We start from the raw sequence: 17,415 nt of genomic DNA, 5'->3' as shown, positions 1-17,415 counted from the left end.
TACATAGTACACCATTGGGACAAGAGTTGCAGAGATAAATTAAATAAGAAAAAAAGGAAGTCCATCTGATTAAAATGTTTATTTACAGTTAAAAAAAAAAAAAAGACAAAAAACAAAAGTCCTTAATCGGTTAAGTACACTGGTCTGCAGCAGTTATAATCTGTTGAAAATCACTTGAACAGTGTTTCAATCAGATTAGTCCTTTGAAACCAATGCTGTCCAAGGCTCCCCAATCCTTCCGTTACACTGCGTCCACTTAGAAGACTCATATAGGATTCTTCATCCAGTTATTTCAAAATCAGTCCCAACAAAATCAGTGCTGTATTAGGAAAATCACATAACCACACTGCATCAGAGCAAAGGACAGGCATGTGGGCCTCACAATGTCCCATCAGACTCCATACCCTGGGCAACCAAAGCTCATGGATCGCACAGTCCTCCTACCAACAAGCCTCCTCCCTGTTCTGGGTAGAGACCCCATCTTAGCAGGGGGGTTTAGCCCAGGAGTGGGCATCTGCTTGGGTGACAAAGCTGCCTGACGAGCCTCCTGGAGCTCTCTGTGGAGAAAATGGAAATAAATGAATGCTTTTAATTGGCATCAGCATGCAAGTATTAAGCAGGACCAATTTATTAACTTGTCTTGAAGAAGACAGGGGCCTGAAACCCAGATGCTGGGTTAAATGATCCTTTCTCTTTAAATCTTACTTCTCCAGCATGGCCGTCCTGAACTTCTCAACATTGAGCTCTCTGCGTAGCTGAGCAGCCAGCCTCCCAGTCCTCTTCTCCCTTAGGACTGTGTGCTTGCAAAGCTCCCTGGCAGACGGCCGCTTCGTCAGGTCTGGATCCAGCAACAACTAAAAAAAAAAAAAAAAAAAAGGTATTTTCAACAAGCTATGCTAGTGACACGAGTGAATTTAAGTGCTTTTGTGACTACATAAAAATGCTGTGGCAGCTCAAAAATCAAATCTTTTTAATTATGTTAGATTTAAATATTCAAACACCGTAACAAAAACATCAGCCCAGAAATAACAATACCTGAAGTAGGCCTCTGAAGGGAGGTGATAGCTCCTTTGGCAGTTTGGGTAGCTGGCCCTCTCTAAGGCTGTGCCATTCATCTCCATTTTGGGGCAGAGGAGGAGCACCAGCTGCCAGCAGCACCGTGAGCCCCAGAGCAAAGATGTCTGCCTTGGGGAGGTGGCTGTAATCCTGGGGAGAGACGGCTGAAATGAACACTAGAAACGATGCAAATACAACTGGACCTCTGAATTGTTGATTTTTTTCCCTTTCAACCTACAATGAGGTGCAACCAACTCAGACCCCAAGACTACTTTTCCTTTAACACTAATGTTTACGCAACATTTTTACCTCATGCAAGACCTCACTGGCCAGAAAGCGGCTGTCCCCTTCCTCAACTTGAGGGCTGTTGGTTGATGCCACATGACCCAGATCCCCTGCAGAAAGACAACAAGAATCAGATTGGATAACCAACAAACATTTAAAAAATTTGTATAAATTTATCTAACATTTAATATTACTACCAATTTTGTAAATGACTCCTGCTGAAGTGCTTCCGTCATCTTCGTCCTCACTCTCCCCTTCACCCGCTGTATTTGTGCTGGGACGCTGGCAAATGAATATATTACCTATAAAGAGTTAAAACAAGAGGGTTTTAGGTACAAGAGACTTTGGGTTTAGACTGCACAATATAAGAAATGCAAACCACTCAATGAGACATACTTGGTTTGATGTCCAGGTGTACGAGGCCTAAGCTGTGGATGTATTTTAGCCCCATAGACACTTGTAAGAGCAGATCTTTCAACTCTGCCTCTGAAAACAGCTCACCCTGCACCTCCCTCTTCACGACGGCATCATTGAGACTTCCACCTAGCACACACACACATTTTGACGGTATTAAAGACCACATAATTAAATCTAGTTCACCTAAAGATTTCCTTTAATTCCATTTAAGTCTTCCTAAACTGTGCTTTTGATGGAAAGGGAAAACCTACCATCACAGTATTCATTCTGAATAATCATGTGGTCATCTTCTGCCCATGCTGAATAATAGCGAACAACATGTGGGTGGTGCCCAAGAACAGCATGCGCATACACTTCCTTTAGGGCCAACTGCCTGAGAGGACATAAGAAAGTGGTCACAGATACATTCGTTCAATTCATGAACAAAAAAAAACAAAACAAAAAAAAGTGGACAGATCTGTCTCTAGCAGAGAGCGACATGCTGCTGACTCACTCATTGGCAGAGCCTGCCAGGGGTCGGCGAGAGCGTTTTATGGCGTACAAGCAACCATCCAGCCTCTTCACACACTTGTAAACTGCCCCAAACTCGCCCACGCCAATGCACTCCAGCTCCAAGAACTCACTCTCATAGCGTGACAGCATTATGGCTTGGACAGCTCGCCTCTGCCAGATAAACAGACGGAGGGCCTTGTGGTAAAACCAAAGAAATTTCTAAAGAAGGAACACACGTCACAAAGCTCAGTCTTGAATTTGATTACAGCAAGGAGAACCGGGGGTTTTCTTTGATGCATCACCAAATATGGTAGTACTTCCACGAGGAAAGGGTTTTGTGAAGATTCTGACACTTTTTTTTTTGCTGGAGATTCCTTAGAGAAATCCCGGAAGTAGGACTGGCAGCATGTAATTTTGGACTCACAAGAAGTGAGGAGGCAGCCGAAGACGACAAAGCCTGATGATGAAATCATTATCAAAAGCATCTGAGAGGGAGGGTTACACCCACCAGAAAGCACCGATAAAAATAGTTGTACCTTTGGTGGGAGAAAGGCTTCATCATCCTCCTCAGATGACGTTAGGCTGTGTTTCAACCTGAAAGATGAAAAAGGGCCTTGAGACCCTTATATACTCCTGAAGAAAACTGCTTTAGTATGAGATTCAGTCAAGCCTGAAGTCAGGCCTATATTTCACCCTTAATGCACTGTGTGGGGACTCTACCAGACAACTAAGACATTCAAATGTTTGCGGTTTAAAAATAGCTCTGAAAGTGACACCTACACCATAGTAGAAGTGGACTAATTTCCCTGTGATGCAAAGAGTCATAAATTTTACATTTGGGTAGTTTTCCAAAAATTATCAAACAAATCCCCATCTGAGAGTGAAAAAGCTGAACTTACACACTGGTGTTTACAAGTCATACCCTTACAGATCTACAATACAGCATGAAGCAGTAGTTACCTGCGTCCATAATCATCATCATCATCACAACTGTTCCTCCACTGCTGCTCGTTGTTCCTGCGGACTGTGTCAGGGGTGAAAGGATTCACATTGACAGAAGGTGCATGGGTGAGGTTAGCAGCAATGGAGGAGAAACGCAGGGTCCTCTGATGGACACGTATCCTGGTGCTGGAGAAAGGCTGGGACGACTTCGATAGCAGGCTCTACAGAGAGAAAAACAGAGAAATGCAATTCATCCCACTGAAGTTAAACTAGTTTGACATTTGAGACACACTTTGACAAATCAGCCAGTACCACATGGGGCACACTAAGGACAATCAAGATAAATTATTCCACACCTTGGGCGTGCTGGGAGAGTCACAGAGCCTCAGTTTCCTCCAGGAAGCGTAAGGTATGGGGCTGGTGCACTGTAAAGGGGAAGATAAGGTGTTGCTTCTACTGCGGTGGCGTTGCACCCTGGGCGTCCTGCATGCAGAGCTGGGATTGCAGATCCTGGGACTTCGGATCCTGAACGTGCAGTCATCAGAGCTGTTGTCACTGCTGCACCCCTCCTCTCCACAGCTAGAGAAGTCCAGCTGCTGGCTGATCCCGTCAAACAACGTCACCATGCTTGGCGCCTGAGGTTTGGCAAAGGTTTCCTTTAAAATGCTTAATCCTGTATTTGACTGCCCTTAACAAAAATACTGTTTTAAATTTGGGATTGATGTTAAGCATTCGATTATTAGGCCTGCATGTAAGTCTCTTTAGGAAGATAATGAAGATATGAGGAAATAAAACATGTTGTTAATTATACTCTCAATCTCTACACCAGTAGGCCTACGTATCATATATTAATATGTCCGATAATTTAATCAATAAGTCAATATTACTTATTTTTTAAGATGTTCTGCCAACCAAATCATGTAGGACAACTGAAAAACAGCACACCAGTCAAGCTGTGACGTTATTTTCAGACTTATCTGAAAGCTCAACAGATGCTTCACATAATGGTCATAAACGTACACATCAGTTTGCCATTTAAGTTTGAGTAACTATATCTGCTTGTCATGTATACTCACGAACAAGTCGCCTTTTCCCAACACCACCACGCTTGAATTTAGCGCCTTGTATGTAAATGACTTCCTGTTTAAATGAACTATGCCACCGGGTTAACACATCTAGCGCTCTGATTGGCTGGATTGTTCATAAACCACACACCTGGCTTTAAAATGGCTGTTAATTGCATAAACAACTTTATACAGCGTTACCATAAAAACTATGAAAATCTACCCATTAAATGTATATGGGTGCATATGTATATGGATAATGTTACCATAAGAAAACTACAAATTCACATTTAAAGTAAAACTAAATAACATGAAGATACCTTAAATTAATATGTAATAGACTGGCGTACAACATGCACACTATAGCTGGATCTCTATATGAATGTTGTAAGAATATGAATTATTATGGGCAAAGTAAATAGCCCGTAAACAAAATTAGGTCACTGTATGAAATAGTAATATAGACACGTGGGCGGAAGTCAGCAACGTCATCAAAACAGTGAAGATAGGAGGAGGGAAAGCAGCCCGTCAGTGGATGTGACACGCTTACAAATACATAGAAAACAACCCAGCAAGCAGCAGGAAATCATGATCCGGCTCCAGCTCCGTGTTTAGTGTGCTTGAATCAACTGGACGCCGGAGTTTTGTAATATTTCTCTCCCTTCCCGAGTCCTCGGAGGCAGCAGCACCATGGTGAAGCAGTCGGACCGAGCCCCGCTGCTGGACTGGGAGGAGATCCCACCGCCCGATCCGAACCAGGCGGCCCAGCCGCCGCCTGCGCCGCCGCGGGAGGAAGACGCACCGCCCGAGAAAAGTTCGCATCCAGCTGGGCGGCGCACACCGACGGGCACCGCGGCTGGTACTGGGTGGAGCAGCAACAACAGCGGCACCGCCGCTACTACCACCATTACCTGCAGCCCGACGAGGAGTGTCACAGCTGTTGTTGCCAGCGGGGACAGAAGCCCGGGCCGTCCGCGAACAGAGCTCTCTGAGCACGGGTGGGATCGCCCGGAGCCTCTGGGTACAGATCGTCATGTTCCCTTCCCCGGCCTCTCGGTGAGGGATCAGTGGGAGGAAAAAGATCAGATCGTGGCTGTGTTTGTGGTTACCTTTGATACAAGATCAGGTAAGCAATCAGATTGTAGCAACAGCATCTGATCTTTTATCTCTCATGTTTTAAAATCCTCAGTTGTTGACTAGATAAACACATTTCCTGAAATTATAATCCTATGATGTCTTATCTTGGAATGTCAGTCTCCTCTGTCTGGTTGCTTTAGTGCATTTTACTGAGTCATGGCGGTGAAGGATATGTGCTATCAGCCTAGGCGGGGTTGTCAAACATTTAAAATGTCAAGACCCTACTAAATAGATTCCAAAAGAAATGAACCTCCTGGTCTGGCTTTCCAGCTTTTTGCAAGCTGTCAAACATACTGTAAACTCATGCAAGAGCTGAGTGACTGAAGCCCAAGCTGTTATAAAAGGAAAACCATCGAATTATATTTAGTATAGAATTGGATAGAAACGGATAAGATAACAAGATATACAATCAGTAGTTCATCAAACACAACAGAAAACAAGGCCAGGTTGTCAGTGCTTCACATATGGAAGAGGTCAGTTTATAGACAGTTACAGTAGCTGAGTCAGTGCTTTTCATTCTGTCTGACCTCTTGCTTCTCCATGACTGGCATAGGGGAAGTAGCCAGAATGAAAGTGGTATGTTCTAGCATGGTGGTAATTTTCTCTCTGTGTGTGTGTGTGTGTGTGTGTGTGTGTGTGTGAATGGCAGGGAATATGGTAGAGTGGTGTCTGCCTCACGACATCAACCTAGACGGAGTTGAATTCAAGTCAATAGCCAGTGGTTCCCACCGGATCACCAACGACTTCATGTACGTATTCACCCACTCACTCCCACCAATCAAGAAGCATGAAATCCACTCTTTAGAGCAACACAGGTTCAATCCCTGTCAGAAATCTGTCCCTCTGTGTTTACTCCTGATCTTTGTTTTTTCTTTCGGTTAGATATTTCCGTAAAGGCAGTTACTTCGGGCTGGCCTGTTTTGCTAACATGCCTGTGGAGAGTCAGCTGGAGCGAGGAGCGAGGATGAAGTCTGTGGGAATACTGTCTCCCTCCTACACTCTGCTTTACCGCTACATGCACTTCCTGGAGAACCAAGTCAGGTAAGACATGCTGTGTGTTGCATGCACGCGCGTGAGTCTTTGTCTTTCAGTCTTTCGTGTTTTTGTTTTCTTATTTCGTCACATTTGCACCACCCTACTTCTATTCAGTTTACCTTACTTATTTCTCACCCAACCGTGTTCGCAGGTTTCTCTTTATGTGCCCACCTCCTGTCCTTGCTCCTTTTTGTGAAAAATGTTCTCATCTATTAAACATGAACCCAGAGTCCCAGTTTTAGCTATCGTCACAAGATTCCATTTACATGCAGTTTTTGTATGAAGTCTAAACACGGAAGTGGAAGAAACCTTGACCGCCTCTCTTCTCTTCAGTAACTCTGCTCTTCTGCTTCAGTCCTCAGGAAACGCTTATCTCCTCATTGACTATGTATGAATATATGACATGGCCACAGTTTCGGGTTACAAATACAGATGGCTGAGGTTACCGCCAAATACAACCTGATCTGAATGGAGTGTGGTAATTTAGCCTCCAGTTTGGTCACTGTGGCTTTTTTACATGATAGCGGATTCAACAGAAACAGTTCCGCATCAGTGGCAGCCATCTTGGTTGTTTACAAAAATGTCTCAATGCCCAATAAGGTCGCTCTCCTCTGTACAGTCATCATATCAGATCCGCCCCATATTAGAGAAACGGTGGTGATTGGCCCGACCTGACATTATTCTTCTTTCCCTCTTCCTCCTGTCGTTGCCTTGTAGACACCAGTTGCAATGTCCAGGCCAGTACTCTCCACTGGAGGCCTTCTATGAGGATAAGAAGGCTGTCCTTCCCCCTGCTGGAAATGGTCTGGTCACCGCTTGCCCAACCTGGAGTGTTACCACCATCAACCGCTGTATGCACCCAGAAATGAAGGTCTGAAAGCAGCAGAACACACTGATATTGTCGGTGATAGCAGGGTTGCTCAGTCAGAAAACAACAACAAAAAAAACAACAAAAAAACCCAACATATTTGTCACTTTTTTGCTCCCTGCAGATCACCCACCCAGCTGGCTGCATGTCCCAGTTCATCCAGTTCTTCGGGGAGCAGATAATGGTGCTGTGGAAGTTTGCCCTGCTTAGGAAACGTCTCCTCATCTTCTCCCCTCCACCTGTGGGTGTGGTCTGCTACAGGGGTGAGAAGCTCAAACACACATGCTTGCCTTTTTAATTCCTAATTGCTGTAGTTAAGTGTTTGCCATTTGTCCTTGTTTCACTTTAACACAAACAGGTCAGGGTGAAGTAAATGTACTTAGTGTGGTCTTTTATTTTCTATTTCCATGGAGATGTTTAATTCACTGTGTTCTTGTCCACCCTCAGTGTATTGCTGCTGCTGCCTGGCCAACGTCTCTTTACCTGGAATTGGTGTCTCTGTGCCTGAATTACGGCCTTTCTTCTACATCAACATAGCCGACATTACTACCCTGGAAACAGAGATGTCATACGTGGCCTGTGAGTGAAGCTTTACTGTGCGTAAATTGACCACTATTTGTAATCTATGGAAATTAGCCCTTATATATGAGCATGTTTTCATCATTTTTAAGGCACCACGGAGAAGATTTTTGAGGAGAAGAAGGAGCTGTACGACATCTACATTGATAACCAGAATGTGAAAACGCACAGAAGCCATTTGCAGCCACTGCTCCGACTGAATGCAGCCGATAAGGAGAAGTACAGGAAACTGAGCGAACAGAGGTACGCTGCACACTGTAAAATACTGCTAAAATAGCATCATGGTAATTGCAAAATAAAAATAAATTACAGTTTAAAAATTTTATCTGATCTTCGAATGGGATACATGCACCAAAATGTTTAGAAATATCAAAAAATATGCTTCTAAATGAATAAATAATTATTTTTCAGATTTCAAAATGATAGACGGTGACTTTTTTCCCCCCAGGCAAATGTTGCTGTACTCTCAGGAGGTGGATGGAGACTGCACGTCAAACGAAGAGGATCTTTTCATTCTGTGAGTCCATTCTGTATTCACAGCTGCTAATGCACTTGAGTCATAATCACAGGCACTATGTTTAAGGAGATTAGTACTATTATGTTAGTTTTATCATTGTAATGTGATGTGGAGGGCCATGGCGTGATTCAGTTGTCTTTAATCCCATCCTAGCTTCTTCATGGAGCTGAATAACCGCATCTTCCAGACCCTGTCAGACGTAGCAGGGAGCACTGATCCCACCCTCACCACTGAGCACGTGAGAGCCATGGGGCTGGATCCCCAGGGCGATCGCTCCTTCCTGGTCGACCTGCTGGAAGTGTACGGTATTGACGTCACGCTGGTCATAGACAACCTCTGCTGCCCCTGAGCCCCCTCAGCCTGGGAAACTCAGAACGCCACTGGATATCTGTGCCTTCAAGGCACACACACACACCAAGACACTGAAGACACTGCCTCAACCCTGACTTCCATATGTTGCCTGCTGTCCCCTCCTGGGTGTCGTTTTTTTCCTCCCTCTGCGTGTGTCTCATCTGACCTGTGGAGACTGTTTCCAACCAGTGTGGATGATAAGGACACTTGGTGCACTGGTCCACAGTGGCTGATAGACAGTGCCGTTTGGCAGCAGTGTGCTCTTATAGACATTCACATCTTATGTCACTCAGTACTGTTTTGTTTTTTTTTGTCAGAAAATATTTGTTTGCTCGTGTGCTCTTCTTTGACTCTGATTCCGGCTTAAGGGGCCAGGGCTGAAGCACTGGATAAAGATATAAAAGTCTTTATTAGGTCTGATCATCACAGCAGGATGAATGGTTGTTCTCCACTGCACCAATCACAACGAAGAAGTCATTGAAACATTCACACTCCTGCAGCTTTGGTGTCCACTTATGGTTTGTCTGAAGAAAAGATTCAAGTTTTTACTGCTGGAGATGAATTTGTGTGCTTCAAATACATTTTGTAGGAGATTCTAGCTGTCATAATGTTCAACAAATGTAAACAGTACCATACTTGGATGATTGTTTCTTGTTCTGATACAGCTACTTTGGGAATTAGTAAATCAAATGCTTTTTGACCACTTTATTCGCCTTCAAAAAGGAAGCAATAGGAGTCTGTGTAGTAGTTGAAATTATCAACCTTCTTCACGTAAATGCTTTCCCCCCCATTTTTACTATTTCTTCACAACTGAAAGAAATATGTTTGTTAGTGAGTGTGATATCCTCTTTTTATAACCGGGATGGTTTATTATTACAAAGCTGACTGTGAAGGAAAAGGCTATTTCCTATACTAATACTTATCTTACTTTTTATGCACCTTCAACACGAGGTAGATCTGATAATGTCGCTGTGTTTGATCACAAGTGACGGAGGCGTTCCGGCAACTGTTTGTCGTGTTACATGTTTTACCTTCATATGTCGTGATCAGCTGAGGTCTTTGAATTGTCAATGAATGTGACTCTATAACACTAACTTATCATCAATGCTGCACCCTGTCCACCACTGGACTATTTCCTGATGCACACAGTGATCTTGCTTAACTGTACCTTTTTTTTTTTTTTTTTTTTTTTTTTTAATGCTATGTTTATGACTTACAGTCTGAGACAGTGGTTATGGAGTGGAGGGGCTTTGTGTGTGTGTGTGTGTGTGTTGTACTGTATACAGGCTTTCATTGTTTTCTTTTTTTCTACTCAAACCAGAGGCTGGTTCATCAGCGGAAGCCGATATATTTTCTGTGATGCTGTTGAATGAGGAGTCCTTGATGGGGCCATTTGTAGTTTACTTGTTGATCAGCTTCAAAGAGATTCTCTCTGCTTGTCTGTGTCCTTGACAAAGATCTCTTTGTGTTTTTGGAGATGTGCTGTCGGCCACAGTGAGGGCTGAGCAGAAGATTTAATTCCTCTTCTACAGGCAGATTCACTGAGACCCCCCTCCCCCTTCTGTTCCAGCTGAAGGTTTCTCTGTCTTTTCATCACAGTCCCATTGAGTGAATCCAGCTCTAGAGATGGGCCAACTGTGTCTTTTGAATTATCTTGGCAGACTGGTTTAGCTAATCCACCACGCTGCCAATGAGAGTGATAATTTGTTCCATGTTGGAACACATGTGGCTGATGCTCGCCTCGTTTAAATTTGGAGTAGTGATTCTCAACCTTCTCATAGCTAAAACAACAAACCATTTTTAAACATGTCTTTCTAACTCACTGGTCTACAAATATTAATTTTATTTCAGTCACATCTAGAAATGTATCTTTTGGGGGCTGATCCCCAAGCTGAGAACTGCTGTATAATAGCCTGTACTGTTTTGATATCCCCTCCAAGAAAAGTGCATTTCAAAGAGAAGGGAACTTTGTTTGAGCTTTGTTATTAAAAAGGGGCCTTAAGGAAATGTGATTTTTCTCAAACTTACTAGAGCAAAGTGGCCGCCTCATTTCTGTGCGTCAACAGTATTTGCGGAAAGATTAAGTACATTGTCCTTAACACTTCTGAATGATCTTACTGTCTCCAGTGAAACCTGTTGACTCTGACTGGTCTATTTACTTGTCAGCAGATGCGTAATGCCTCTGTCTTGCCTCTGACGGTGTTTGCTTTACAGATGTATGTTCAATGTGAAAGGGAATGTACACAACACACACCACTGTATAAAATGCCTTCTTTGTGGAGCTGTTCACATTTGTGTACCAGCATTAGCTAAATGAGTGGTTTGTACAGCGTGTCACTCTACTGAATGTCAAAGGCAGCAAAAGTATTGCACACGTGTAGCAACGCATCCAAGTAATGTTTTCTTCTTGATTGTAATGTAAATCAAGAGTATTCACAGAATAACATAAGTCTTCACCTTTACTAATGTGAAACACTGTAAGAGATGTCAGTAATGTACACATGAACTCAATAGCATGAGCAACTGTTAATTTCACTGTACTGCCATTGTAAAACAATAAAACATTCATACAGTTTAGGTGTTATCTAATCCTTTGCTTCTAACCCTGCATAACTATTTTCCTCTTATTTCTTTCATAAGCCTACTCCACCTACACCTCTCTCTTCCCTCTCTCACCAGGATCACTGCTTTCATTGCTTTCCAATACACATCTTAAGCACAAAACAACTTTCAGGACGATCTGGACAAGACAGACGTCCTCATGTTCCCTCACCATTACCCAGTGGTGTAGTATTTGGATCCTTCAAGTAAAAGCAGCAATATAACAGTGTAAAAATACTTTGTTACAAATAAAAGTCCTGTGTTCAAAATAATTCTTTAGTAAAAGTACAGAAGTGGTAGTGAAAGTACTCATTATGCAGAAAAATGCCCCCCCCACCTCCTACGAGTGTTGTATTATGTATTTTATTATTTAATATTTATTACTGATGCTTTAGCATATAAGCAGTATTTTACTTTTGTAGTTGGTTGAGGTGGTGCCAAGTTTAACTACTTTATAAACTGGTAGATTAAAGGGGCACTCCACTGCTTTTACAAATGAAGTTCAGTTTACTTGCCAAGAGGAGTACTACTTAGCCTGTGAAAACAGTTGTATTTCTTCTGTGGCTCTGGAGGAGCTTTCTAAAGTTGAAAAAAAACAAACAAAACAACCCTGATGACATCATCAGGGTTATTTTTTCTGCTTGGGCTTGAAACTTTTTAACCCAAAAAAAAAGCATCACTTCTGTTACAAACTGTGTGGGGGTTTGAAAGAAGTGACCATTAAGGGTCTAATTAAAGATGCTACCCAGTTGCATTATGGGAAATGTAGGATCCAGCACTTTTAAAGCTTGAAACATACTAGGGACTAAAAGTAAGGATATGTCGGCCTCTGCTGCTCCAATTTTGACCATTCTTTAGTTTTATATGTCTCTTGTGAATCCTCCAACTATATAGAAGTGTAATACTAAATCTCTGGGGTACCCCTATAACAGTTCACTATATTTATGTTAAAATTGAAATCAAGTTGATCATTGTACGTAGAATCTCAATATACAAAGTAACTAGTAACTAAAGCTGTCAAATAAATGTAGTGGAGTAAAAATCGTAGAAAAGGTTTCAGTCGTAGTCATCTGGACACTGTTTCAGAATCAAGACGTTTCGTGTGTGTGAATGACAATTGAGAATGACTTCCGGATGGGAGCCGAAACGTCTTGATTCTGATAACAGTGTCCAGATGACTACGACTGAAACCTTTTCTACGATAGAACACTCCTGGACGAATGAGGGACTACACCATCTTAGTGGAATAAAAAGTAAAACATGTCCCTTTAAAACGTAGTGGAGTAGAAGTACAAAGTAGCATTATAATTGTAAAGTATAAATACCTCAAAATTGTACTTAAATGTGCCACTGGAATTCCACCACGATTAACACGACCAAAATAAAACCGTGAGCCTCCCTTTGTGTTTTCCTAAACAAATATGATAAGAGGCCTGCGATGCAGCCACTTGCTTAATCCTGCAGATTTGCTATCTACACCATCTGTCAGATCAGACCCATCCTCACCACAGCCTAAATCCTGGTCCAAGATCTTAGGCATTTGCAACACATTCAGAATGCTGCAGCATCCCTATATTCTACCATAGTCATTCATCTATATACCTCCAAACATATCCATACTCTTCTGAGCCCCAGTAGCTAGTCACAGCCAGCTCAAAGCACTGACGTTCACCCGAGTGAAGTAGCTACACCACAACAACATATTATCCAATCCTACACTTCAGACTGTTCTTTGTGCTTGGCTTCTATTGATTTACTGTCCTTTACCTCTCTATGACAACTTAGTGGCCCCCTCACTCCTGTACTCCTTATCTAAACCAGGCATCTGCAAATGCTATACTACTGATACTAAATGTCAAACTGGTATAAAAACACTTTGTGACGAATTGGACAAACATTATTTTTATTGACCAAGTTCAAATGTGATGACAATAGTAAACTATTCAGTAAACATAAAGACCATTTGTAAGACAACCTGTACATGGGTTACTGGCTTAAAGAAACAAAGCCATGGTCCTTTCATTTACATCAACATGTAATGTACTCCTCATAATTGTAGCAACTTCAGTAAAACAGACAAACCAATAGTACTTCACGATCATTTAAAACTGCTGGCAAAGCAGACATCCATTTTCAGATTGACCTCAAAAGTTTCATGGCACCTGGTTCTTTGCTTTTGTATTTCTCGAGTCCAGTTTTTGTCTCGCTCTTCTAGTCTCCTTTCTGATTTAATGTTCTTTTTCATCACTGCATCTGTGAGAGGAACTGCTCTCTGCGCTCTGGACTGATGTAGAAGCGCAGTTTCCGTGGCAACAGCCTTACCTCTACAGGCATGGCTTCATACTCCTCGTTGTCGATGTTGTAGAAGCCGCTGGCACCCTGCGGGGTCAGGACATTAACGTTCAATGTCAAGACAAAAATGAATATACTGAGCTTTAGAAGGTAAAATGACTAATATTGGCACAATCCTAAAATTGTTTTGATTTGACGAGACACAATGAAATAGGACCAAGTCATATAAAGGGTTTCTGACCTCTGGCAGCTGCAGCCGGCAAGCACTGGCTTCCAGGCGTGTGGAGTTTTTAGTGAATACAGTGGGGTCCTCTTCTTTTTTATTTCTATAATGAAGAACATTTACATTCTTTTGAATTTACCGAAACATGAGCTTTCATATAATGTATATTGCCTTGACGGTGTTCTGTTTGCAGCAGACTAATAAAAAACTGAAACTACTAACCCGACAGTGATGAACTCGCCCACAGTGAAGTTGTCCGGTTCTGCACAGATCATCAGGGAGTCATTTAGCCGCTGCAAGTTCAAATAAATAGAAAAAACATATTTAAAAAAATCAAAGATTAAAACAAGGCAGATGGAGTTCAATGGGATCATGTCAGCATTCAAGTACTCAGGTACAAGGATTTTTAAATACAATTATTTTTGGACTGACCCTCTCCACTGGGTTTTTGTTGTGCGTTTGAATAAACAGCTCTAACGTCGACAGCTGCTGCTCCTTCCACTCCTCTGGCTCTTCCACTTTTGGAGGCTCTGAGCAAACACACACACACAAACCAAAAATACAACTCAATACAATATTTTACCGTTGGGATTTGGTGCCATGTTGCCATGCTGTGATCCAAATATCAACACAATAACATACACTACCTTCAACAGGAGGGTTCCAGTAGTTTTTGAGTCTGCGGGCGATGCGGTGGAGCAGGTTGGGTCTGGGGGGCTTGTGGGCGGCCAGGTCAGGGGGCCGAAGGCTGGGAGCCGAGTAGGACACTGAGACCTCACGGACCAGGGGCCACTCCTGAGAGATTTTACAACAGTGTAAGATTAAAATACAACAGCAGCCACAGAATTACAACAGTCATGGGTGACAGGGGGAGCCATGAAATATAGCAATAACCTCATGATGTCTACTGTATGTTATAGACTACTGATTCGATAAGATAATGATGTGTTTTACTGAGGTTGCTGATTGCCCAGATTTTGCGTAGATATTCAATATTTTAAACTTGACTAAAATGACGCCAATATGTTTTCAGGTATTCAGTGTCTTATTGACAAATTGACAATATATTGGATGGAAAACTTTGGACAACATTTGGATCTTTATAGTATAGTAGGATTACACTGAAACCTACACTTAAGACATTTTTTTCAGGTTAACAGATGTTTAAGGCAGAGTGATAGTAGAAAATAGGCGATACATGTCATGGACACCTCCTATGAGAGAAAATGTACTTAGCAAAGTCATAACTTAAGAGTTACACAAAAGAACCCAGGGAGCAATCTTTATCACATTGGCGGTAGCTGACGTGGCTTTCCAATATCAATATTTTATAAAAGGCCAAAACTGGTTCAATATATTGTTCTAACCCAACCATGTTAAGACAAAAAATACAGCCTTACCCGAAGAGTACTAAACCAATGTGCTGCATTTGTCTTCAGTGGTCCAAGGTACCAATATCTATGGGGAAATATGGTTAATTACTCTTTTGTATGGGGAATTATGTCATGGTTTACCCAGGGTTATAATCCGAGTGCCCGTTGTGTAATCTTACTTGCTGATTGTTGCAGCCACATCTCTAAACGCACCCCAACGTAGTCCCATCAGAGCGAAGACTGGCTGCTCTGTCTCCCCCTAGAAATAAGACAAAATTTAATTTCTGTCCAAGTGCTGACATATAATATCTTACTGCACTGCAAAAACAATAAACTATCATGACCATTTCAATTAATTATCCTATTTGATGAATTATTTCACAACAAATTCCTTAAATGATCGGTTAATTTGACCTGAAAACAAATACTGACAAAAGCAACCATCTGCATTCCAGATAAACACCAAATTCATAACTTTGAGGCTTTGTAATGGAAACAGAAGCAGTTTCTCACTTTGATTTGTAGCACATCCAGAGGTACAGTTTCTCCCTTCAGAATGGACAGTGTTGCTGATGTTATGTCTCTGGAAAATATATAAAAGGTAGAAAAATTTGTTTAAGTTACTTATGAGGAAACTCATACCATACCCATATGCGTATATTTACTTTGTGAGACACATCCAATACACAGTCTATCATGGGATTGTGTGATGATAAAATCTGCATCTTTAGGTATGATAAAGATGAGATACTTACTTGACCTTGTTGTCACTGAGGAGGTGAAGACTTGGACTCAGGGAATTGTGAGAGCCCAGTGGAATGAATCCAATCGGCGTGTTACTGAGTGTGTCCTGTAGTCATTACACACCCATCAGTGACATCATTAAAAGAAAAGTTTGGATTATGTTGTCCTCATCTCGTTTTGCAAATTAGCCGTAAACCAAACCCTGATGACAGCTCAAGACAATATAACTGTGTGACACCTACCTGATCTGGCCTTCGCAGTAAGCCTGTGATGACTTCCTGCAAGGTGCCATCCCCTCCGGCCACGATCAGCATGTCTGTCTGTTCCATGAGTTCCATCAGTTTTTTTGCCTGGCCTTCATAATCTGTCTGTAGAGGAATATATAATCATGGTGTCACACAAAGGGATCCTGACTTGAGCCACTAATAGCACTAATAGGGGGAAAAGCTAATTATACCTTTACTATTGTAATCTCCACACCAGCCAGGTGTAAAATAGGAGCAGCATTCTTTTCAAACAGGTTGTTGGCTTTCCTATAGAAGATTGAGACAGAAAGTTGTAAATATTCTGAGAAAAACTTATGTCTGAAATCCAGACAAAACTGTCAGTGAGAAGGTCTTCTTACCCACTGCAAGCTGCAGGGTTCAAGATCACTGTTGCTTTCCTCAGCCGCTCCTGTGGTGCTATCTGTTGACGCCCAAATTCCTAACAGAGATTGTGATGATGATGACTAATAGGTACTTTTATGAAGGGTTTGGTTTATATGATGTCTTTGGCTGGCAATTTATGTGCAAAAATAAGTGATGTCTTACCCTGGCCATCAGACAAGCCTCTCTCCGCAGAACATTGTCACTGATAATACAAGACACATAATGTAAGATAAACGAACAGGCATGTACTCTATCTAAAACTGGCTACCATATCATTATATTATTATAATAATTAATCCGTGGAAATAGCATAACCTGAGATACTCACCAGTGTTTACCATAGAGCCAGTGGCCCCCATAAGACAGGACGCACACTGCAAATGTGGACTTCTTCCAGTGATTTCGCAGAGTCCGAAACACTTTCACAACCCGAGCCATGGTTTTGATTAAAATGTCCCCAAACCCTCTATTTTAATGCGGTGCTACATTTACGGTGGCAATGATGTTTTAAAGTCATGAATGACAAATTTCCATCCCAGCGGTCACGGACCCACAACTGTCATACTAGCATAGCATGGACAAATTGGTGTAACGTCAAAACAGTACGGAAAGACACAGGGCGGAACCAATGTTCGTTCGTGCTACATGTGGCTCATTAACGCGTTTCAGCGGAACACAAATATTGCTTTATCATTATATATAGAAAATAATATTTGAAAGAGAACGTAATTTGTAAAATAAAAAATAAAATCCACAGGAAAGCCAATTAAATTACTTCTTGAGTTAATC

The 17,415-nt window shown here is 42.0% G+C and overlaps 3 protein-coding genes across 5 annotated transcripts; 1 reads left to right on the top strand and 2 right to left on the bottom strand.

Annotated features, from left to right (window-relative positions):
- Positions 1–60: 60 nt before the first annotated feature.
- Positions 61–4,414, bottom strand: wee2 (WEE2 oocyte meiosis inhibiting kinase). 3 transcript variants are annotated; one of them, XM_044193437.1, is made up of 12 exons: positions 4,269–4,414; positions 3,549–3,827; positions 3,211–3,413; positions 2,787–2,844; positions 2,252–2,421; positions 2,010–2,131; positions 1,738–1,884; positions 1,539–1,643; positions 1,366–1,451; positions 1,036–1,206; positions 706–854; positions 61–557 (listed from the first exon to the last, which is right to left on the bottom strand). In XM_044193437.1, exons 2-12 carry the CDS (start codon positions 3,816–3,818, stop codon positions 392–394), a joined length of 1,647 nt encoding a protein of 548 aa, XP_044049372.1. In that variant the 5' UTR covers positions 3,819–3,827; positions 4,269–4,414; the 3' UTR covers positions 61–391. The 3 variants fall into 3 exon arrangements, with proteins under 3 accessions (XP_044049372.1, XP_044049374.1, XP_044049375.1); XM_044193439.1 differs by lacking the exon at positions 4,269–4,414 and adding an exon at positions 4,213–4,229; XM_044193440.1 differs by lacking the exon at positions 4,269–4,414 and adding an exon at positions 4,138–4,154.
- A 146-nt stretch (positions 4,415–4,560) lies between these two features.
- dennd11 (DENN domain containing 11) lies at positions 4,561–11,320 on the top strand. Its single transcript, XM_044193444.1, has 9 exons — positions 4,561–5,382; positions 6,043–6,142; positions 6,276–6,434; positions 7,146–7,299; positions 7,421–7,559; positions 7,744–7,875; positions 7,968–8,118; positions 8,324–8,392; positions 8,546–11,320. The coding sequence occupies exons 1-9, from the start codon at positions 4,947–4,949 to the stop codon at positions 8,739–8,741; spliced, it is 1,536 nt and encodes a 511-aa protein (XP_044049379.1). The 5' UTR covers positions 4,561–4,946; the 3' UTR covers positions 8,742–11,320.
- Positions 11,321–13,230: 1,910 nt separating this feature from the next.
- Positions 13,231–17,207, bottom strand: agk (acylglycerol kinase). Its single transcript, XM_044193422.1, has 14 exons — positions 16,955–17,207; positions 16,789–16,828; positions 16,602–16,681; positions 16,434–16,509; positions 16,219–16,344; positions 15,988–16,082; positions 15,746–15,815; positions 15,412–15,491; positions 15,260–15,317; positions 14,507–14,654; positions 14,292–14,389; positions 14,082–14,152; positions 13,878–13,962; positions 13,231–13,723 (listed from the first exon to the last, which is right to left on the bottom strand). The coding sequence occupies exons 1-14, from the start codon at positions 17,062–17,064 to the stop codon at positions 13,589–13,591; spliced, it is 1,272 nt and encodes a 423-aa protein (XP_044049357.1). The 5' UTR covers positions 17,065–17,207; the 3' UTR covers positions 13,231–13,588.
- Positions 17,208–17,415: the final 208 nt, after the last annotated feature.

Source organism: Siniperca chuatsi, linkage group LG4 (assembly GCF_020085105.1).
Source record: "Siniperca chuatsi isolate FFG_IHB_CAS linkage group LG4, ASM2008510v1, whole genome shotgun sequence".
In the NCBI taxonomy this organism is placed as follows: Eukaryota; Metazoa; Chordata; class Actinopteri; order Centrarchiformes; family Sinipercidae; genus Siniperca; species Siniperca chuatsi.
Note: the sequence above shows the minus strand (reverse complement) of the source record. Positions and strands in the feature narration are given on the sequence as shown.